Source organism: Drosophila arizonae, chromosome 4, assembly GCF_054131065.1.
Source record: "Drosophila arizonae isolate 15081-1271.41 chromosome 4, UAZ_ARI_1.0, whole genome shotgun sequence".
NCBI lineage: Eukaryota > Metazoa > Arthropoda > Insecta > Diptera > Drosophilidae > Drosophila > Drosophila arizonae.
In genome coordinates, this window is record NC_142924.1 from 24,220,318 (window position 1) to 24,243,773 (window position 23,456).

The following is a 23,456-nucleotide window of genomic DNA, read 5'->3' on the forward strand; positions in this document are numbered from 1 at the left end:
GATGTCCGCACGCCCATGCCGTTGCCTTTGGCCCATCTGGCGCGCTGCCCCGCCCACACAATGACAGCAGCTTTAATTGGATTTTCGCTGCTGCGGCCGCAACAGAAATATAAAAAGAGAAGAAGAAGCAAAAAAAAATGAGAATTGCAATTTTCGACAGGCGGCTGTCGCTTGGTTTCATTTTACGTTACTTTACCCGTCTTTGGCCGAGCTTTAGCTGCCTTTTTTGTCCATTTTTTTATCATTTTTTTTCTGGGTTTTCTTTGCAATTGGCGCTCAGCTTTTGGCGCTGTTATTTCTCCGTAACAAAGTTTACATTTCACACATTCATCACTTTTGGCAGCTGCAACTAATAGTGTGCAATGTCGGGCAAATGGTCGGCCCCGTTTAGCCGGCATTCCGCGTGCCCGCCCGCCCGCGGCTCGGCTCAGCTCGGCAGCCAGTTTGGCTGTCTGTGCAGCGGCAACATTGACTGTATCTGCCCCTTTTGGTTTGCAATTCTCTGCTCTTGCTCCTCCCATCGTTTTTTGTCATGGGCTCACATTTTTATTGCACTTCTTAGCTGGGAATAGTTTGTGCCAAGTTGCACGAGTTGGCTTGCCAAGAACGGATTACGGATTGTCTGCGCGCAGAGTCTTATAAATCAATGCTTAAAGCTTAAAGCGGCTACTTTGGAGCATTGATGACCCTCCTTGGCGGGGCGTGGCATAATTTTTTCTTCCTTCCGTCCTTTCACATTGTTTGTAATGCCTGCCATGCCGCAAATGCCACGAAGAGGCAGCTCATAGCTTCATTCCGGCAACGGGAACGGCAACGGCGCAACGTAACCCATTCAGAAGACCTGACACTGTCTCACCCGCCCCTCCCCCAATGCCCATCACTTGGCACAATGATGAAGCTGTTGGCTGTTGCCTGTTGGCTGTTGGCTTAACACTTTGTGCCTGTGACTCTTGCACGTTGACGTCATAAAGCATCAGAATGCGAGTCGATACGTGCCTTCAATCCAGCCAAAGCCATTGATCATTGCGCTGCCTGATACTGATTTATGGAATTCACATCAATTTTGAATTTACGCTCGCAGCAATTCGCAGCTCAACTGGGAGTTGATAGTCTGTCTCCTGCCCTGTGACAGCATCTTGAGACGTTTCATAATTCATCTTAATTTTAATTTGCAAGTGATGGAGTAGCTGCCAGTGAGGCAGTCAGCCAGTCAGCCAGTCAGCCAGTCAGCCAGCCAGCCAGCCAGCCAGCCAGCCAGCCAGCCAGCCAGTCACTCAGTCACTCAGTCAGCCATTCAGCTATTCAGCAGGCTGCCTGCTGGTTTCGCACTCGAGCATTCAGCCGGCTCTAAGCTGCAGCTTCATTATCTTAATCTACTCCTTTTTAAGCGCAAACTTTGCTGCAGAACCGCACACAAATTTGCGCCCAATTGCACTTTGCTGCAGTTTAATCTGTAAAATTGCCGGCCAAGCCAGCAATTTTCACAAATTGCTTACATTACGTAAATGAAGAGACACAGGCCAGCAACCGCCCCCCATCCCCAGCTGCATCCCCCATATCCATCTTCATTGCTATCTCCATTGTCATCGTTCCGCATATAATGCGGACACTGCTGCTGCTGCTGCTGCTGTCCTTGTTCGCTGTCGCCTGTCGCCTTTGCTGCTGTTGCTGTCGTATCTCAGGCCGTCATCAAGGCGCTGCCACATTGCGTATACGCAACGTTTGACGCTTTTCAAGCGATTGTGTCTAATTGAGCATAGATTTCGCGCACGCACACTGTTCTTCAATGTATAATTAATGTGAGGCATTCCCTCGTTGTGTACGCGCAGCTAGAGGCATTGCAAAATTTTAATTAAAAAGCAAATATTAAATCAATGCCGCATCCAAATTAGTTTCTCCAGAGTTGTTGTTAGTTGTTGTCGCACCCAGCAGACGCATAATTCATTTGCCACAGAAGGCCAACGACAAAGTCGCTTAATTACCAGCGCTGCCGGCTGCGCTGCCAGCGTCGCATTAACCCATTAATTAAGGTGACGTCAAAGCCAACGCCAAAAGCGATAAAACCATAAAACGATAAAGCAACCAAAGCCAAGAGCCTCACTGAATGTGGGCTAGGCCAGAGCCAGCCCAGAACCAGAACCAGCCCACCGAGAGAAGGCCACATAAAAATTTCAAATGCCACAACTCGCATATTTATGGCCGCAGCGGTGCACTGCACAACTGCAAGGAATGCTGCGAATTAGTTAACCAATCATCTGGCAATGAACCCCTTCACTTCCATGCCATACGGTATAGGGTTGCATTCCCTTTCCTTCTCACTCTCTCTCTGTTTCTATTGTTCTTTCTCTGACAATGTTACTAGTCCGCACTTTTAATCTATTCACGTCAGCAAATTTTTAAGCTCTTTTGAAACCACAATTAAATATTTGAAAAATTATCTTAAGCCTTGCTAAATGAAGACAAAGCCAAATACTTAACAAGCTTTACGTTAAACCATCAAATAAATAGATTTAATAGACTAAAAGTAGGAGAAAAGTCGCCAATCAATAACTCCGTTTTTGATTTTAGTTTGCTTGACTGCCGTTTTCAATTAATTAACAAAACTTTTATAATATCTGTGCAATACGGAATATACAATATTAAAAGTGAGTCCTAAGTGAAATTGATTAGACTTCGATTACACTATCTCTCAGCTACCTTTAAAGCTTAAATTGTGAAAGTTTAATATAGTTTCACTGTATTTATAAGGTTATTATAAATATATAAAGTACACATATATTTCTATAATAAAAATATCGACTCAATCTCATAATAAAATTACTGAAACAGGAGAGGAAACATTTTTAAAATGAGGAGATTAAACTAAACCCAATAAGTATAAATTCTTATCTGAGTTTTAAGTTCCAGCTGCAACATTACGTAATTAATTTCTTTGATTGTAGCTATTATTTTCTTGTTCAAAGGAAATTGATGGAAATTATATTTAATAGTGACGAATTGAAGAGCATTAGATTGATAAACTGCCGCCATTGATATACATGCTACGAGTTTATAAAATATACTTATCGATTGGTGACTAATCGTCGAGCTGTTCTGTTTTATGCACTTCGAATAACCCAGACGTCGCTCTGTTAAGGACATTCATTTGTCTAACGGCCAAGTTGCAGAAGCCACAGCGGGCCAAAGTGCCTGACCACTGGATGGCCCCCGCTCAATGCCAAATGATATGAAATTAGTTTTAGCCTTGCGTTTAAAAATTAAATGAGCTCAAAATCAATGCAGTGCCGTTTTAGCCATTTGTTAGCCGCGGTTGTTGCTGTTGTTGTTATTGCCATGGCTGTTGGCTGCGGCTGCGGCTGCGGCTGTGGCTGGGGCTGTTGTTGTTCGACCGGTCCTCGATGGCATTTGGCGTATGTCAGCCCCAACTGGCAGTTCAATAATGAATAATAACGGGGCCGAGCTAAAAACTTTGCTCCTCCCGCCGGCAGCAAAAACCCGCTTGCTGTCTCTGGCGCTTCGCTGTTCGCGCTGCACGCTGTGCTGTCACAACAGCAGCAACAGCAATAAAAACAACAACAGCAGCAAAAACTTTGGCAATATATTTGCAACGCATTACGTGGCATGTCAAGCGTTTTATCGCGCGTATTTTTCAATTTTTGTGCAATGGGCGCCGCTGCACTGAAGGGAAGGGGGCGGAAGTGTGGGGGTCTCTCTCACTGGCAATGACACGGCCATACCATAACATACCGTACCATGGCAATATGCTTGGCAGCAAAAATTAAAAAAACAACCAGCGCACTGTGCAGTGCCTCCTTCTCCTAATGCTCGATCATGTGGTGTGCCTGGAAATATATTTCTTGGCTGCCCGCAAAGATAACGGCAGGCGGGGCGTGGCGGGAGTGCAGAGCCTGGTCAGGTCCGCAAGCTAGTCAAGTGTGCACGTGTGTGTGTGTATGTGACCAGCGGTGCACCTCTTCAAATAGTTACTAAAAAAGAAAGCTGGCAGAATACAGGCGCGCAGAGTGGTCGGGGCAGAAGAAAAGTGAGTGGAGTGGGCGAGGTGCGGGAGGAACGGGAGAAAGAATAGAAAGCAAGTGAGCGCGCATTGAAACACATTTCCGATGGGGAAAGGGGCGCTCATATCCGCTTTTTGAGCGTTGAGCACAAACAGGAAACACATTATAGCAGCTGGTAGACAGACTTATGTGTAGCACTGTTGAAAAATTGTTACACACGCTGATGCTGTCACTGCCAGGCGTACTCCAGCGTCTCCTTCCACGTCTGCTGTTTGTTGATGCTTTGCTGCGTGTTTGCTTTTGTTGCTGCACTGTTTTTTACATTTGGTAAATAAACTGCAATGTGAGTTATGTCAAGCACCCAGCACACACCCACACACACGGAGACACACACACACACACACATACACGCTCTTAGCTACACAGTTGCATAATGGCCGCCATGGCTCATCTATCAAATTACGCGAGCTGCACAAAAAGTGCAGCATACTTTGCCGGGCTGTAATGACGCCGGGAGAAAAAGTGTTGGCTGCTTAACTGAGCAGCGGGAAAAGCGTTGCTTACTTATGCGCATTTGTCAATTCGAGATGTTGTCCAAAAAAACAAGTCCAAAGAGAAACAAAAACAAGATACACAAAAAATAGCAACAACAACAACAACAAAATTATGGCTCGCTTATGCGGGCAGCTCGTTTAGCAGGCCAAGCAAATGGAGCGAATGTGTGTATAGCGGTTGCTTGACAACTTAAGAACCATTAATATTAGTAGCTCAAATTGAAAGCCATGCCGCTTAGCGTCACCCAGAATTAGGGAAGCTAAAAGTAAATCTGCTTCAGTAAGCGAATTATTAAAGCGAAATGAAATGAAATGAAATGAAATAAATGTGTAATGCTTCAATGAATGGATCAAGACTTCAAGGTGCCAGATATTGCAGACAGCATCCAAAAGCTGACTTAAAATTTTTTTTGTGAAAATAAATTTCCTCCTGTTCTGTGATAGTTTCACCCAATAGCCATTCTCTCTTATTTTTCACCATTTCATATTTAATTGTTATGTTATATATACTTACATTTTTCATATTTTAAATATAGTAGACATTTGGTAAGTTCTCATTTGCAAGCGGACACCAAAAAATCTTGATCGAATGTAGTCAAATTTTTTAAATGATAATTTCCATATTATTCAAATGCAAATCAAGTTTAGTTAGATCTCAAATCGAAAATCATATGGAAAGAGACCATTGTGAACCATGTATAAAATTGTATGTATTCACAATTTATATCTATTAATTTCCCATCGCACTGACATGCACAAACACATACGCATCTCGATTAACTTCGCAGTTAATGCTCTTTTATCACATTTTTGTGAAAAGTATGTAACAGGCAGAAGGAATCATCGCAGACCCCATAAAGTATATATATTCTTGATCAGCACGACGAGCTGAGTCGATATAGCCCTGTCCGTCTGTCCGTCCGTCCGTCCGTCCGTCTGTCCGTCCGTCCGTCCGTCCGTCCGTCCGTCCGTCCGTCCGTCCGTCCGTCCGTCCGTCCGTCCGTCCGTCCGTCCGTCCGTCCGTCCGTCCGTCCGTATGAGCAAAAGGATCTCAGAAGATATAAGAGCTAGAGAGCTGAAATTTGGCATGCATACTCGTGTATACCATAGGCAGTACAAGTTTGCTTTATTTTTTCGATAACTCGTCCGATAACTTTTTTATCGAGAATAATCGAAAAATCGACATTGTTTTTTCAGCTTAATTTGAACATTTTTAGACCTGGAGACTTCAAATTTGCGTTGTATATAAAGTTAGTAGATACAAAGATTTTGTAAAGTTTTGTAAAGTTTTATTAGGATCGTATGTCTACAAAAGAAATTATTCAACAAATAAATTCTCACACTGCAGTGCAGCCCAAGCGCAGCCGCTGCTAGCTGCGCAGTTTGCAGAGCGCGTGCTTATACGTGCATGTGTATGTATGTGTGCATAATAGAAGTCCAGAATGATTAGAATATCAGTTTGGAGGGTTCAGGGTATCTCCTAGTCGAGCAGTCTCGACTGGAGCCTTCTTACTTGTTTTTTTTTTTTTATTAATTCAAAATATTAAAAAAAAAAATCAAAATTATGTAAAATACATTAAATGTCGTATGGAGATAGAATTCTTTAACTGATTTTCTGTTTATTTCTAGTTTTTTATTCAAAAGAATTCAATCATTTTGCGCTATACCTACATGTCTCTAGATTTCATAGATTCTGAGCTCAATGTGGTCACATATAAGCACAGAAGGACAGTGTGTCTGTGAGATGGATGCTGATACAGATACAGAGACAGATGCATATGGCTAGAATCACGCCTCCTTCTGCCGGTTTCAAGTATATATATGCAATCGGGGTATAATGGGCTTACTCTGATTTCCCATTTTCGATGCGATCAGTGTAAAATAAGTAAATTAAATTATAAATCAATAAGAAAATTTAAATGGTATCTATAATACTTTACTCTTGCTCAAATACTAAGGAGACTCGTGCCCCATATAAACTATCCGCAAAGTTAAATTTAGCAGCAATTGCACACGCCATTGGCGCGCTTAGTGGACTCATTTTGTAGGGCAGCTCAGCTCTAGAGTTTCTAGTGCACTTTTGGCCCGCAATTCCCATGCTCAGACATACGAGCTTCAGTATTCTTTCACTTGGCCAGCGCTGGCGGCGGCTAAATTTAGCACAAAGACCATAGAAAAGAGCAGGCCAGCAAATTGCTCATTTATTTGCAACTGTCAATATCAATAACAAATTGGTTGTTGTTATGCCTCACACAAACACAAGGACAAACGCAAACGCAAACCCAAACACAAACACACAGACACGCAAGTGTGCCACACTATTAACATTTGTGTTTTCTCTTTCTCTTCTTCTTTTTTTCTCTGGGAGGGATTGTGATTGGTTCGTCTCTTGGTAACTTTAGCCGGCCGGGCAAAACTGACAGGCAGTAATAAAATAAATGAGTCGCTATTCTTTTAAATTGAGTTTAATAAACGTCACACTTCATCGACAAAAGCACTAAGGCCTAACAAGCCGGGCCCCAAAAACCTGAAACCGTAACTGAAACTGTGCCACGCTTGGTTGGCTGGCCGCCGGACTCTGGTCACTGGCACTGGCTATAGAGCTCTCTATACAAATGAACTATGAAATGGCCTGGACAACATGCATATTTTGGCCAGCACATATACACACACACACACACATAGATACACTCTATGGTTTGAGCACACTTATTTATTATTCCCCAAGCGTTTGACCAATGACTTACCCCAAAAAGTGGATAGTGGACCGCATTCAAATGATGTCTTATTTGGCTGCCTGCACTGTGGAATGAATAGCCATAGTTATATGAGGCCCCAGAATGAGCATTGTACATTTTGCATATTCTGGATATACATATATTTCATATGGCCCCTCTGAAATTTATATGGCCTCAAAGTTGTGCAACAGCATCGTGAAACATCGCTTCACACGAGATTGTAATTACGATAAACGGACAAGCGCCAAAGCCTTTAAAAATAAACATGAATCTATGGGATGGGCTGGGCGAGTTCGAAAGGCACGAGGGCTGGGTGGGTCGAGGGGTGTCGAAGGGGCACGAACGACGCCTTGTTGGCCATAAACCGCCAAATGAGCCAAATAAATGTTATTTATATAGAAAAAAGCACATATAGAGCAGACGGCAAAAATTGCAAGTGCGCGAGCTCTTTGCTCTTTTTGCGACTCGCTGCGAGTTGTGTGCAAGCCAATTGCGATTTATTCATATAAAATTCATGCGATATGAAATCATATAGGTAACTAAATATGGCACACAGATAAACACACACACACACACACACACACACATACACAGCTACAGGGACAGACAGAGTGGCAGACAGACAAACGACGGGCGGACGCACACACACACACACAGACACACATACACACACAGGCATGCCGAGCCATTCAGCAATTGGATTTTGTGCCAGGGCGTTATGTAAACATTCCATATCGAAATCGCATCACAGTGCCAACTAAAGCAGCAGCAAGACCCACAAATGGCCAACGTGTCGGAGACGCAGACAGGCGCCATTATTGCGTACGAGCAACTCAGATATCTGTTAACTGACAGAGAATACCAGAGCAAGGTTAGCTGGGCGAAATTGACTTGGTATTTAGCAGCAGCTTTTGCTCTTTCTTAAGGTTGAAGTGCAAATTGAAATTTAGTAATGGAATCGGTAAAGCTTTGCCACGCATATAGATTATATTTTGAGCATAAATTATAATTGCATATATGAAGCAATAAAAATATCTATAAAATTAAATTGTTCTTATACTCATTCACGAAAGTGAATTAGTATATTGGTTTTGTGCAATGTCCGTCTGTCCGTATGAACGCAATTTTTTCGGCGCTATTGAAGCTAAAGACATATCCCCGATTTATAAAGTGTTAAGGTTTTGCCGATCCGCCCACTAGGGGCGTGGCGAATCAGAAAATGCATTTTACGGATTGGAATTATCTACAGTACTAGAGCTAGACTAGCTATTTAATTGCTGATAGGATGCGCATGAGTATTTCGCAGTCGGTAACGTCCGACTGCAACGTTCTTACTTATGTACTCATAAGATGTTATTCTAGATACAAACTAGATAAGATTTCTATATATGTTTATTTTTATTATATGAAAATGATATGACGGAAACTAAGGGGATAATTTGCAGAAGGTAAATGCAATACACTCGATGGAAAAAGCGATACACAGACTAAATACTAACAAAAAATAACAAATTAAAATAATAATATATAATAAATAATATAAGAAATTAGAAAAGAATTTCACTTAAGAAATAATTAAATTAATAATAATAGGATTAAGTTCGAATAATAAAAGTAACAATTGAAATACAAATTTCACAATGTTCTCAAATATATTTTTTAAATTCAATAGATTTTAGGTTTTCGGATTTCAAATTGATTATGCCGTTTTAGATATTAAAAATAAATTAAGCTGCCGACGACTTCAATTTACATTCTGAGCACCCAAATCGATCATTCAAAAATCATTTGATTTGATTTTCAATTTATTTTGATGCCAATTCATGTGCTCAGCTATTGGAATTATTTACGAAATTGCGGTTTGTTTGGCTTATTTATCTTTAATCTGTGTGACGAAAAGCCACATAAGTAAACCGAAAGAAAAAATTAAGTACATTGAAAACAATCTATGTGATAAAAATTTACGCTACGGCACTTTTAATTGAAATTCAAATGTTCAGCAGGAGTGCCACAAAAAATATTTATTTTACTTGAAAATGAGATGAAATCTGCGACAAGTGCATTAAGTAATTGTTGTCAAAATGCGAAAATGTCGACGAAAAATGTCTTTTAATTCCGCTACAGTGTTTCCCTTTAAAATAAATTGAATTGAAAGAGCAGAAAAAAAAAGAAAAAAAAAGTTATTTCTCATAGGAAAATGGAATCAATCGTTGTTCATAGTAAAGCTGCGAGTGAAATGCCCCCGGCAAGACAATACCAAATATGCTGCTCGATATGTGCTCTGCGTACCGAGTTCTGTGTGCATGTGTGTGTGTATTGTTTGTGACCGTGTGTGTGTGTGTGTGTGTGTGTGTGTGTATGTGGCATATGTAAGCAAATACAAACACACAGCAATACCTATGGCAAAATAAACGCGCACATAAATAAAAAAGACATTGTCAGAAAAACGCGATGTGCTCGAATGTTTATTTATGGGCCTCGTTCTCGTTCTCGATCTGCGGGGCCTGAAGTAATAGTCAAACACAAAAAAGAACGAAGCGACAAACGAAACATATATACGTATCAATATATACGTACATATCTTTATACATATAAGCGGAAAACACACAGAAATAAACAGCAAAAGGGGCTTATGGAGCACGCGCATTTTTAGTTGTTTGATTGCTAATTAAAATGGCAAATCAAAGCGGTTGCTCCAAGCGCCAATGTTGACAGTGTATAATAGAGACAATGCGCCTACACTCGACTCTCTCTTACACACACACACAGGCAAACACACACACACACGCACACACACGTATATATACAGCGCCATTAATAGAGCGTGAATTTTAGCGCAAGCACACCGAGAGGGGCAACGGTGTGGGCAGTGGGCGTGGCAGTGGCAATGTGGTGTTCGCATTTGTAGCCCGCAATGTTTTGCCAATCAAACCCCAAAGTCATTTCATTATTGGCTTTGCGTAATCGACGTCAAAGCGTCCCGGGCAAAAGTCAACAAAGCGACGCGGCGACGACCCAGAGATGGGGGCACCATCGAAAGAGCGTGGGGCAATGGCTGAGGCTGAGGCTGCCCTGCAGTCGACGACGCCGTCGATACGTGCATGCAGTCAAGCGGATTGAGGCAAATATTTTCACATTGACACGGAAGGATCAGCAGCAGCAGCAGCAGCAGCAGCGGGCGAGAGGACGCCGAGTCGAGCTGACTCGAATTGAGTCGAGATTGAAAGCGACGCGACTTGACAATAAAGTCAAAAGTGTAAGTGACACAGTTCGTTAGGCGCCGCAGAGCATGCAAAACATACAAAAATATACATATACATATATATACTAAATGAATATATACACATGCTTACACACACATACAAATATTGATAAACAAATACATGCATATCTTAGACTGGAGCCATAGATACGTTTGTTATGCAAGCTGGGGCGTGGCCCCCCAAAAAAGCAAAAAGGATTGCGAGCTGAACATTAATGAAGGCCACAGTAAGTCGCATCAGTCAGTCAGTCAGTCAGTCAGTCGGTCGGTCGGTCGGTCGGGCAGCGCAGAGTATTCAATACTGGGCTTCTGGCAGATTTCGGAGTATGACAAATATTTTATGCGCACATCATAAAAGAGCCTCAAGACTGCAGCAGGCAGGCAGACACACGTACTCAGCAAAAGATACACAACAAATACGCACGCACACACACACTCACTCACATACACACACACGCGCGCGCTTAGAGACAACAGATAGCAGATACAATCGCCAGCCGTGAGATACGAAAGAAAATTTGTGTGGCAGGACAACGCATAAAAAGCAACGCCAAGGCACTAAATAACAACAAGGAGTCAAAGCTTTGAAGTTGCAGCATGGCGACGGAGAAGCTGCTCCCAAAACGGAGCACACAAAACAGCCCAGCAGTGAGAAAGAGTAAGCGAGAGAGGGAGAGAGAGAGAGCGCGAATGGCACATAAAGAAAGCGAGGAATGCTAAACAACAAAAGGTCCACCAAAAAAGGAATAGCAAGGTGCAAATAATGCTGAAAGCGCCCCAAAATGTGCGCTACACATTTTTGGCAGCTGCCTAAGTACGTGATAGTGTGTGTGTGTGTGTGTGTGTGTATTTGTCTGTATCTGCAGCTGTCGATGTACATTTGTGTTTGTGTGCTGTAGATGCGTGTGTGTCTTGCCTGTTGACGTGAAAATTTGCACGTCTTTTGTTGTGCATGCGTGTAAATGTTTTGTGGATTTGATTTCGTTTCGCAAAATTGAAAAACTAAGCATTGAAAACACCAACAGCAAACAAGCCAAATGTTTTATTTGTCTACCACACACACGCAAATATACACACAGAGAACGAGATATAGTGAGCTCCCAATGCACTGCTTTTTCTGTGCCAAATTCGTTTTGACGGCAAACAGAGAAAACAAGAAAAGGGTTTTTCTTTATTTTACTTTGCGGCCTCTTTAGTTGTTGTTTTTATAATACAAATAACGAGAATCCCTCAATATCTCCTCCTGGCCGTATGCGTGTGTCTGTCTGTCTGTGTGTGTCTGTGTGTGTGTGTGTGTGTGTGTGTGTGTGTGTGTGTGCTATGTGAATTTGAGGTCGGGTTGATTGCTAAAGTAAACGCACTCGAGGCAAGCCGCGACGAGCCAATGCCTTGAACTTTAGTTGCTTCACATTTTTGGCTTCATATTTTTCTTTTTATATCGTTCTTTTCATTTTGTACTTTTTTCTGGTTTTGCTTTCTGTTTTACATCTTTATTTTTCGGCATTCGGCACTTTCAATGCTGAGCTGGGTTAATTCTTTTGGGCTGGGCACTGATTTTTGCTTATTTTTATTAATAGACTTTTTGCAAAATGCCAAACCATATTTCACTCCACAGCCGTCCGACAGCGACTATGCTCCTAAAATTATGTTACACTTCTCAATCAAAAGGGTTCGAGCCCATCCATGCCTGTGTGTATGTGTCTGTGTGCGTGTGAGAGTGTCGGTGCATCCAGCGACTGTTTAGAAAGGATAAGTTGCTATGAAATTTCGTGTATGTTTAATCCGTAAATGGATATGTTGTTATGACGCCTACGCACAACATAAGAAATAAATCGAAAACAAAAATCGAGTTTCGTTTATCTTTTTTGTTTTGCATGGCAAAACATTGTTACGAGTACACAGTGTAAGTATTACATTTTCGCTTTTATAATTGCGCCTTTAATTCAAAGTTTAGGTGCGCCCTATACAAATTTGCACATGAATCAGAGAGTGAGCCAAGTGCTTTGATTACTTTTATAATTAAAATATTGCTACTCATGGAAGAAAGGGGTTGGCGAGACTTCACCAGACAGATTTTCTCTATGAGAAGATCTCTTAGTCAGGTCAAGTCAGTAGTATATATATGTTTATAAAGTCATGAATAATTATAAACAAAATAGCCATAATTTAGGTTTTGTATGTTTTAGATAAAAGCTTTTGTTAAGGCGATGAGTTTAACAAGCAAATGAAAAAGACAAATACTGAAAATAGAAAAAACATTTTTAATTTTTAATGAATTTAATTACATTTTTAAATTCAAATAAATATTGAATTATGTGATTTTATTATTATATATATTTACAACTTTGAGAATTGTTTTAATAATTGTGATAGCAGAGGACATTGAGAAAAGAAGGAAAAAAAAAAAACATTTAAATCTCTACTTCTTTAATACTTATAACTATTCCTTTTAATAATACTCGCTCGTTAGCTAAGGCTTACGATATTGAATTTGATTATATTAGTATTATATTTAATTTTATTATTATTTATTATTCTAATAATGTGCTTAATAAGATATATGGTGTACTCCAAAAACTCTTTTGTTATTATTATAATTATTATTTATAACTTATCGCTAGGCTCTCTCTAGACCTTATTAGAAAATCTTATGCATCAAGGGAATTCCGCTTTAGTAAGAAAATCTTAGCCAGCCTCAAACGACTTTAGATATGGGCAATAAGTGTAAAAATAGCTTACCTTATATCAATCACGCTGAATATTAATCGACGGCTCCTCAATATTGAATTTTGCGGGTCAAGTAGTTATTTGATTTGTTAGTCTTTAGTTCTTTTTATTTTAATTTCAACTTTTCAAAAGGCACACTTGCATGCTGCTGCATGCTACTTGGCGGAGTTGTAAGAGTTGTGATAGGTTCTTTACTGTGTTTCTGTTTTACTGTTTCTGCTGGGTAATGCTATGATAATATTGCGATATTCGTTGTCTGAGTCGAGCACGCGAGCACTTTGCACGTTTAAACAATGGAATTTAGCACACGGCTGCCAATTATTGAAAACCTGTTAAAAAATTAAAGCGAAACGCAAACAATTTGTAGCACATTAGGCGGGCAGAAGGGCGCTGCTAGCATTCGTCCTCTTCCGGCTGCAGAACACTGCAAAACTGCTAAAGTGCATGGCAGAAATGCCGATGCGAATGCCAAGAACAGAAACAAAGCCGAGCGACCAAATCAAAATGTGTGAAATACTTTCATAAAATACAGGGATATATGCAAACACACACACACACACACACACACACACACGCACACAGGAGGGACACAGGTTTATATGAATGTGAGAGTGTAACCGCACATGTGGCATGCCTGCCTGTATCTGTGTGCATGTGTGTGAGTCTGTGCGTGTGTGTGTGTGTGTTTGCACTTGAAAAGCATTTAACGTTGCGAGAAGACAAAACGATTCGAGATAAATGCCAAAGGTTATGGTGTTAATGTCGCCTTTATTCAAAGCGGATATCGGACCACAGCGCCGAGAACAAAGGCGAGCAATGTAATAAAAAATAAATTAAATGGAAAATGCGAAAGGGAAAGGCGACGCGAGGCGAGGCGACAAACACCAAAGACGGACAGAACAAGAGACTGAAGCGCGAATGTGTCACGGATTTCATTGCTCATTGAATACGCATTCATTTCATGGACCCAGGACAGTGAAAGGCGCAGAGCTGTGCGACGGATCTGGCTGGCATTCGGGGCAGCCGCATCGAGTCAGTCAGTCTGCGTACGTAAGCAGCAGAAGGACACACACTCACGCACGCACACACACACATGTATATACGGAGCACCAACACAGAGGCAAGTTAAAGGCGCTGCGAAAATCAGTGGGTAAAATAAGCCACAGAGCCACAGAGAAAATCAAAACTACGCGCACACCAAAAAGGCGCTGCCTTCTACGGTTTGTGTGTCAGTGTGTCCTGTCATTTGCATGTGTATGGCAATGTGTGTGTGTGTGCGCTTTCGGTGTCTCTTTGTGTGCGCCTGTGTTTGCTGTATGGCTTTCTTTTTTTACGTTTTTGTTGTAATTGCCTTTTGGCAATTGCAATTTTCGCATTTTATTGAATTTTACACACACACACACACACACAAAACAACACAAAAAGCTTGTCTAACAGATGCGCACACACTAACACCAGCACACACTCGCACACACACACACATGTGCTCCGACACAATAACAACATTTTTTTGTCATAATATTTTCATGTGCTCGCCTCTCGATTTCCACGCGCTCCACATCTAAGGTTACTGTTGCCCTTTTGGCTTATTTCCGCTCTTGGTAAGCAGTCTCGGTATTCGTTGGCGTGTTGTTCTTATTGTTGTTAAGTATTTTGTGAATTTGTTTTTGATTTGCAACAAATTTTCGTACACAGACCCACAAACGCGCACAAATACAATGCCACAAACACGCGCACACACACCGACATACACACACACACACACGCTCGCACACACAAATACGCAGACACACTCATAGAGACACACATACGTAGAGAGTGTGCTGGGAGACGCGTCCAAGCTGTGTTCTATGCTGGCTGAGTAGCTAGCCTCTGCCTTGCGGAACCGCCCTAAAACAGTCGGGAGAAAAACTGAAAATGAAAATTTGTGAAAAATTTATCCAAAGCACGCAAACGCATGCCAGGCGAAAGTCAAAGGCAAAGCGCAAAGGCAGAAGCTTTGGAAATCTCAGAAAAGTACCGTTATTAAATTTCTTTATAGCCAACAACAAGTGAGAGTCGCACGCACACAGACACACATGCACACTCACACACAGGCACACGGGCAGCCAGAGAGCGACTGAGAGCAGAAAAGGACACGCAATCAATAAGTACGCAGGCTTTCAAAGCTTTCGCCGACCGCCAGAGAGTGAGAGAGAGTGAGAGCGAGAGAGTGCAGCCAGTGAGAGCTAAAGCGCGCACAGCAGCCCACCGCCAGGCGTCATCGACGGCGTCGTCCAGCACTCTCTACCCCGACGGCCCCGCCGCTCCCCCTCTCCACATTCGCCACCCCCACTCTCTGTCGTCGCCACAGGCAGCACATGCTGCCAGCACGTCATGTTTTTGGATTTGGTGATTTTTGGGCAATCCTCGAGTTGCCAGCAGCGAATCGAAATGTAAACAAGGCTGCGCCGTTGCTGTGCGAAGCTTCACATATCATTTTACCGTTTCAACGCGACTTGGCCAGCGGGCAACTTTTAAAACTGTTCTCAACTTTGCACTCGGTTTGAATTTTGTTCAGCTGCCTTGCGCTCAACACGTCTGACTTACAGCGTCGCCACAACACGAATGTCAGGTGTGCGTGGATTCCGGCTCCATTTTGTCTGCTCCTTGGCTGGCCAAATCGACGACGGCCTGCCCGAGCGTAGGCGCTCAACGAGCGCGCGAGAGAGACAGTGAGAGTCCCAGTCGGAGAAAAAGTCCCTTTTACCGTTATTATTTCGAGGAACAGCCCTGCCAACTCGCTGGCCGCAGAGTTGCTCGACGGCAGCTGCCCGAAGCCGCGCAGAGTTGCAAACGCCCGCATTTACACTGCGCAAAAGCGGAACGAGCTTTCGCTAGCTCGCCAGCAACTGTAACGGCTAAGCCGGCATAAGGATAACGATGATGGTAATCACACAGGCTGCTCAAGTGTCCACTCATCGCTCGAGCCAATCAGCCTCATCAATCTGCTCTCAACTCTTTGCATTTTAAGCGAACATACGGCCACTCAGGCCGAACAGAGCGCCTGCATGTCGCAAGGACCTCAAGTGCGACAAATGCTCGAGCAGCCTCTCAAGGTGGCCAAATTACCGCCGCAGGTCGGCAGACCCAAACTCATAATTAGATATCATCGCTGTCTAGCAAGAGCTGCAAGAGCAGCTGCCGCGGGCGCAGCCCGCAGAAAGTGCTGCACATCGCAGTGCCGCTATGCGGCCGATCGTGCACCAGATGCGGGCTAGCCAGCAAAGGTATTTATGTGCCTGTCCATGGCCATGCCCATATTCCTGTTGTGCGCCCTGTGTCTCGTGCCAAGGTGCAAATGCCGTTTCACGAGCTGAGATATCAGTTTACATGCCGCGTTTTATTATTTCTGAAACCCAATCGGCACACATTTTTATGACTCCGCCTGCCCTGGCTGACTTTTTGTGGACACACCCGCGTTGCAGTATTCAATAACCAGGCGAAGGATGGATGATGCTGCACCCCTGTCAGTGCGCTGCTGCAGGGTGAGGGTAGGTTTCCTTTTTTGTTTCGGCATGATTTTACATAATTCCAACACCCTTCGCTTGCTGTGCGCACTGAACTTTCGCTCCGTGCAGGACATCTACTAATAGTATATGGCTCTTTTGACGCTTTAAATTGATTCACGCCGCGCACGCATACGATGGGCTGCTGCCCCACCCACAGCTCAACGCCGGCTGTCGGGCTTTTTTCAGTGCCACAACAATACCCTGTAATTTATTACAGCATGCAAGGGATATTCAGATGCATCAGAGATATTCAGAAACTCCATTAAATTAAAACTATTTGACATCCTAACAAATTTTTAATAATAATATGAATGGAATATATTCTTAAGGGTTTAAAGATCTATTCTTTTGATAAGAATATTAACATTTTAATATATATTAGAAATGTAACGTAACTGCAGCCAGTATTCCAAGCCATTTTAAAATAATTAGAATAACCCTTAAGGCTAAAATATCTAAAAGACAAATGGAAAAAAAATTATATTATAGCCGGAACCTTCTCTCTAAATAGAATTTAACCTAGGATTTAATTTCCTATTTCATTATTCGATCCTTTCTCGCTCTCTTTTTATCTCACTCTCTGATATTTGAGAAAAATCCGTATAGCACACCCAAAATTATACACATCCTCATTAAATACAGGCTCTATTTTTCTCTTTCTCTCTCCCTCTCTCTCTCTTTCTATCTCTCTCACTTTCTCAACTAATGTAAAGATGCATATGTAAACTTGAATTACACATAAATTTAATTATACTTTTTTTTTTAATTTTCTGATATGTATTTAAGTTCCTTTTTTAGGTGATCTTTGAAGGATATCCAATAGTCACGACACTCTACTGTATTATTCGTGTTAGTTTTCCGTGCTGTCATGCATTTGTGTTTGATTAAACATTTTTTACGCACTTCCGTTCGGGGCATCATTAGTTGGCGTGTTCAGCGCGTTTTGGTCCAGCAGCGCACCACCCCCGCCCCCACAGCGCAGCCCGGCCCAGCCCAGCGAAGCCCAACCCCGCTCGGTACGCACCCCTTGCTGAGGCATTTCCTTCTCGCAGTTGCTCTTGTTGTGTGCTTAGGCGCAAGTTGCATCTGTCCACTTCCGCTATTGAAGTTTCATGCATGAGAGTGTGTGTCTATGTGTGTGTGTGTGTGTGTGTGTGTGTTTGTGTGTTTATATGTTTGTTTGGATATTTGTTTTAGTTGCTTTAAGTGCTGCCTAGTGGAGATCGATGGCCCATGTCAATGTCCTTTAGTGGCATTTCATTACATCTGCAGCGTTGTTGATGTCGCTGCCTCTGCCTCTGCCTCTGCCTCTGCCGACGCTGCTGCTGCGGTTTTGTTTACCCATCAGTTGCAGTTACTTTACGAGCCATCAAAAATGGTCATTGAACATGATGAGAAAATTGCCAAGACACAAAGATAGTGAAACGCCTCCTTCATCATCGTGAATAGACAGAAAACCAATTCCCGTTTCAGTTACCATGGGGGTCTCGATTCAACCCTCCGTCAAATGGAAAGCCCATTGTCAGGCGTGTGCACGAGCTGGATGTGAGGACTTCATATAAGAAGTGTTTACTAGCGCCACAATTATAAAGTGATTACCCACCAGTTGTTGTTGCCCTTAAAGAGGGCAGGATTGCCTAGCAACCCATATTCAATTTTATAGCCATATAAACTGCGCATTGAGTTCCAGAATTTTCTCAAATTTTCCCGTTTTTTTTTTTTCAGTTTTATTTAATATGTTTTTTATTCCAAAATGTACAATTTCTCAAAATAGTTTATAAAAATATTACGTATAAAAATAGTTACATATATGTATATAATATTATTCGTCAGATTTATGGTAGAAAATCCAATTCGTTTTGTTATTGTAAATGCACTGCGCGCAGACAAAAACGTCGAGCACAAGTCGTTGTAAACTTTAGGCTTAACACTTAGTATCACAAGATCTCACTTAATAGTTAGATATGCTTATCAGTGATATATTACGTATCGCTAGTACATGTATAAATATAAATATATATATGTATATGATCTATATTGTAGATTGAGCGAATTTTTCCCATTTTCGTTGTACTCTGCGGTTACAACCAATTGCATTGCATTCTACAGACTAAGGAACAATAGCGCTGTGATATTGCTCGGATTTTGTTTCGATATTGCTTAAGAGCTAAGAGTTGACTTGTAAGTACACAACCGCGGGTTCTGTTGTTGCCTCTGGCCAAGTAGACGTCTTATATGTACAGGTTTTTCTTGTCTATAGCTTAAGTTGTACTCTTTAAATACTTTTACTGGTAGTGAAACGCTGGTTCAATGTCCGTTTGTTTTCTTTTCTTTGTGGCGTAAACTAACCTAACCAAAAGAACTAACTAGCTAAGTGAACTAAACTAAACTAAACTAAACTTAATTGATGCTGAGTTATTGCCTCAAATCTTAGTGTCCTACAAAATGACTAGAGTTCACACTCGACTTTGGTTACCAGCTCAGAGACTGGATTTCATTGCTTAGTTTAGATTTTTGGTTTCTTGTTTGGTTTTTTGGTTTGCTTGAACTTACGACTAGTACTGCACAATTTCGCCTGAATTTCGATTTTTGTTTTTGAAATTTTGAAAAGAGAAAATAATTGAAAAATAAACAAATTGAAATGCCTTGTTCCTAAAGTTAAACTAAAACTGCATACGCAAGCGATTATATTAATGGGATGCCAAAAAAGTTGACTAGAGGAATGCCTAAATTAGTGACTAGATGGTGATGTATGAATGAGCGTGAAGGTAAATGAATCGAATGACTAGATAATGAAAAATTAATGACTAGATGTACGAATGATGTGAATTGGAAATATGGTTAGAGAATGAAATGGAATAATTGACAATGAGGATGATAGTTGAATTAAGAGTTGAGTAAAGTTAAAAGGAAAATGTGATAGAAGAAATTGAAAACTTGGTTAGAAATATTGATAATTTATAGAAATTGATCAAAATTGATAAATAGATAGAAAATTATAGATATAGAAATTGATAGAAATTAAAGTTATCAAAGATAGATGAGTTTGGATTACTTAGTTCTATGGCTTAGTATTGACGTTTGAATTATTGTTAAATCAAGATTCTTTGGTTTGTCTTATTGCCTTTTGTTAACTGAAAGCTGACTAGAGCTTAGACTAGAACGTTTAGATTCCTGGTAAATCAAGATGCTTTGGTTTGGTTTATTGCCTTTTGTTAACTAAAAGCTGACTAGACTTTATCTAAATGACTAGAGGTTTACTGACTAGATGAAGAGTGCCTTGGCTTGCTCTGCAATGAGAACCATTTGCCTTGCGCATTTCCAATGAGATCTTATTGAAGCTGACTGACTAGTGCCGATTGAATTACTGGACTGACCACACAAATAAATCTAATAATGTATACTCTAAAGATTAAACTAAAACTAGGCTGACTAGACTGATTGCCGTCTTTGGTTCGAGTGACTAAATACAACAGTGGAATGCCGATTGAAGTATAGAGCTGACTAGAATTGAACCCATCATAAGATAAGAACTAAACGACTACGAACTGAGAGATACAACTTTTAGTAACTAAACTAGAGTAAACTCAATCAAAGTTGAATTTGGAATGTAAAAACTAATTTCTTTGGTCTGTTTCAGCTGCAGTTCCCTCTAAACAAGAGACGAATTAAACACTAAACTTAACAATAGGGGATTATGAACAAATTATACAGTTGCCAGTGGGCCCAGGTGTGCCCCTCTCTCCCTCTCTCTCTCTCTCTTTCTTACTGTCCCCCACTTACTCAGTGCGCCATCGTCGTGTGCTGGATGACAGAGGCGCAGTTGCGGAGATTCGTCAGGGCAGCAGCCGCAATGCTCTCCTCCTCGGTCAGGCCGTGCTCCACGATCTGCAGTCGGCCGTACCCTGCGGAGGAGGTCGAGGAGCTGCAGTCAGACAAGTAATCGCCGTCGTAGTCGTAATGGCTGCTGCTCGCTCCAGCCACGTAGACGCCCTCGTCCTCGTGCGTGCCCGTGTAGGAGTGGGAGCTGCTGCTCGCCGAGCTGGAGCTGTTCGATTTGTAGACCGTCGTCTGGAAGCTGCCAGTTATCGTGGTGGCTGCCTCCGGCTGTCGTTCCGACTCAGAGTCCGGCTCAGCCGGCCGCGTCTGTGTCTTCTTGGCGTGCGTCAGCTGATGCTTGCGCAAGTAGGCGGCCCGCTTGAACTTCTTGCCGCACTCGGCGCAGTCGAAGGCGAGCTCGGCTGACTCGGCTGGCTTCTTGGAGGCGGTGGGCTGTTGGTGCTGCTGCTCCTGGTTGCTGGTGTTGCGGTTCTCCTTCTTGGCAGCGGCCGCCTCCTTCTTGGGCTTGTGCCAGCGCCGATGCGAAGCCAGGTTGGCGGGGCAATTGAACTGCTTGCCGCACTCCGGGCAACGGTACTCGAGCAGCACGATGCAGGCGCAGCGATGGCGCGCCAGGCCGAAGGCATCGTCGAATTTGATGCGGCACAGCCGGCACACATAGTCACCAATTACGTTCTTAATGGCCGCCAGCTCCGCCTTGGTCTCCTCGGTAATCTCGACAATATTGTACTTGGGATCGATGTCGCCGTTGCTGTACTGCATCGTGCCATCGGTGATGTCCTCGAGTGGCCTGATTATGGTCCCCGAGACGGGCGAGCTGGTCTCCTCGTCGAACTTTAGCTTGCGCGTTGCCTTATTGCGCGTCGATTTGCCACTCGACGTGGATGCTTTACTGGTTCGCGGCGCCGTGTCCGAGACCTTAATGGGCTTGGCGGGCGTGGCATCTACGGGCGCGACGGGACTCACGTCTGATTTGGCCAATTTGGCAGCGGGCAGGCATTCGCTTTGTTCGCTCAGCTTGCGCTTGAGTGAAGCCACTGCCATTTCAACTGGAACGGGATCTGCAACTGGACTTTGTGGCGGTGTCATGGCCTTCTCTGTAGTGACGACCTCCTCGTGCGCCACCTCCTGCGCCAGCTCCATCAGCTCGGTGGCTGCAGTCGCCGCCTCTGTTGGCTCGCTGGGAACCTCGGCGAGTGCGGTCGCCATTGGCACATCACCGCCCGGCACTGGCGATGGCGGTTTCACAGACAGATCCAGTGGAATTTCACACTTGGTTTTAATGTTCAGATAACGGCTGCGATACTTGGGCGGCAGCGAGGCCACTGTGGTCAGCAGCCCCAGGCCGTGAGGCAGTCCGCCAGCCGTTGCATTGTGCAGCAGCTGAATGCTGTGTGTATGTGGGTGTTGGTGTGGGTGTGGGTGTGAGTGTGAGGTGGGGTGGGCGTGGTGGCTGTGGTTGGCTCCTGCCGGCTGATGGTTGGCAACACTGGCCATTGCACTGTTCCGCGTATCAACGAAATGATGATAAACTGAAACTTGAACGCGCTTTAAGAACTGGATTGGAACGATAAACGGAAACGGGGATCGGTAAACGGTGAATGGACAACGATGAACGATGAACGGTGAATGATGAACGGAGAACGGTGAATGGTGAACGGTGAACGGTGAACGGTGAACGGGAGGAACAAAGAGTTGAAGAACTAAGCAAAACTTAACAACAAATTGAAACGTTGGCAACGTTGAGCGCTCCTTTGGCTGCTTCCTGTCGGCTCGACGTATTTGCTGCGAATGACTAACAGCATATCCTGCCGCCGCTATTTATGTGTGCCAAAGGAAAGCGAAATTAAAATCATTGTTTGTGTGTTGTGACGGCGTCGCTCTTGGAAATTTCATCCCCCAATTCGAGTCGTTGTCCTTTTAGCCCTCGCCGCTGCTGCCTCGCTCTGCCGCAGTCGACGCCTGGCATTGGCGCTGGCAGCGACGCTGCCGCAAAGCCGGAATCTTTTGTTAGCAATCACACACATTAGTCACCCTTTTTTCCATACAGCCAGGCAGCCAGGCAGCCAGCCAGGCAGACACACACACACACACACGCAGTTAGGCGCGGGGGGAGCAGCAGCAGCAGTTGGCAGTGAAAGTCCTTTGCACTGTGCCCTGCCTGCACTTGGAGAAATCATTGTGTAGCTATTCTGTGTTGCAGCTGTGACTCAGGTTCCGAGCTGCCACGCACCCAAAAAGGACACGCGACAGGAACTGCAACACATGTTCGCGTCTGGCTTGCAAATACTCTGATTCATGGAAATTTGGCAAGGCACAAAAGATCCCTTTGGATCCTTTCTGTTGATCCTGGCGAACAGCTGATAGCCATGAAACCGGCGGTAAATGCGAAATGTGCGCACGACCAGAAACTCAATGGGCCACAATGACCTGAAGTATGCGAGATGCCACATTGTGCTGCCTTGTTGTGCAGCACTCTTAAACATCTGCGGCCATTCGAAGCATTTTCATGCGCAGCGGGCGCTAACTAGCCTGTAAGAAGGATCTGTTGAAAGGCTATGCTCAACGAAATTGCACCGAATGAGACAATTTAATTCATATCGTTAACCTGCCCATTTGTCGTTTAGTTTTAAATGTGTATATTCACTAATCGCACGATAAACATGATCAGAGAGATGCGCCGTGAGAAGGTGTAAAGACCGCAACGAGGTAAATACCGCATTTTTAATACACACATAAATATCTTGTCATTTAGACGAATTGCCGCT

General features: G+C 43.2%; 2 protein-coding genes across 20 annotated transcripts in view; both read right to left on the bottom strand.

Annotated features, from left to right (window-relative positions):
• LOC108613886 (Glucose transporter 1) overlaps positions 1–15,922 on the bottom strand; it is a 95,448-nt gene extending 79,526 nt beyond the window's left edge. For all 19 annotated transcript variants that reach the window (XR_016270038.1, XR_016270037.1, XR_016270039.1 and 16 more), the window contains exons 1-2: positions 15,782–15,922; positions 13,310–13,626 (exon numbers count right to left, since the gene is read on the bottom strand). The gene's annotated coding sequence lies outside the window, so the exon portion shown is untranslated. The remainder of the gene's footprint in view (positions 1–13,309; positions 13,627–15,781) is intronic.
• Positions 15,923–18,497: 2,575 nt separating this feature from the next.
• On the bottom strand, positions 18,498–22,495 carry nerfin-1 (nervous fingers 1). Its single transcript, XM_089467136.1, has one exon. It carries the CDS (start codon positions 22,183–22,185, stop codon positions 20,632–20,634), a length of 1,554 nt encoding a protein of 517 aa, XP_089323262.1. The 5' UTR covers positions 22,186–22,495; the 3' UTR covers positions 18,498–20,631.
• Between the last annotated feature and the right edge of the window lie 961 nt (positions 22,496–23,456).

Excerpts from the sequence above, each read along its gene's own strand:
- nerfin-1 (XM_089467136.1), bottom strand. The coding sequence starts at position 22,185 with ATGGCCAGTGTTGCCAACCATCAGCCGGCAGGAGCCAACCACAGCCAC.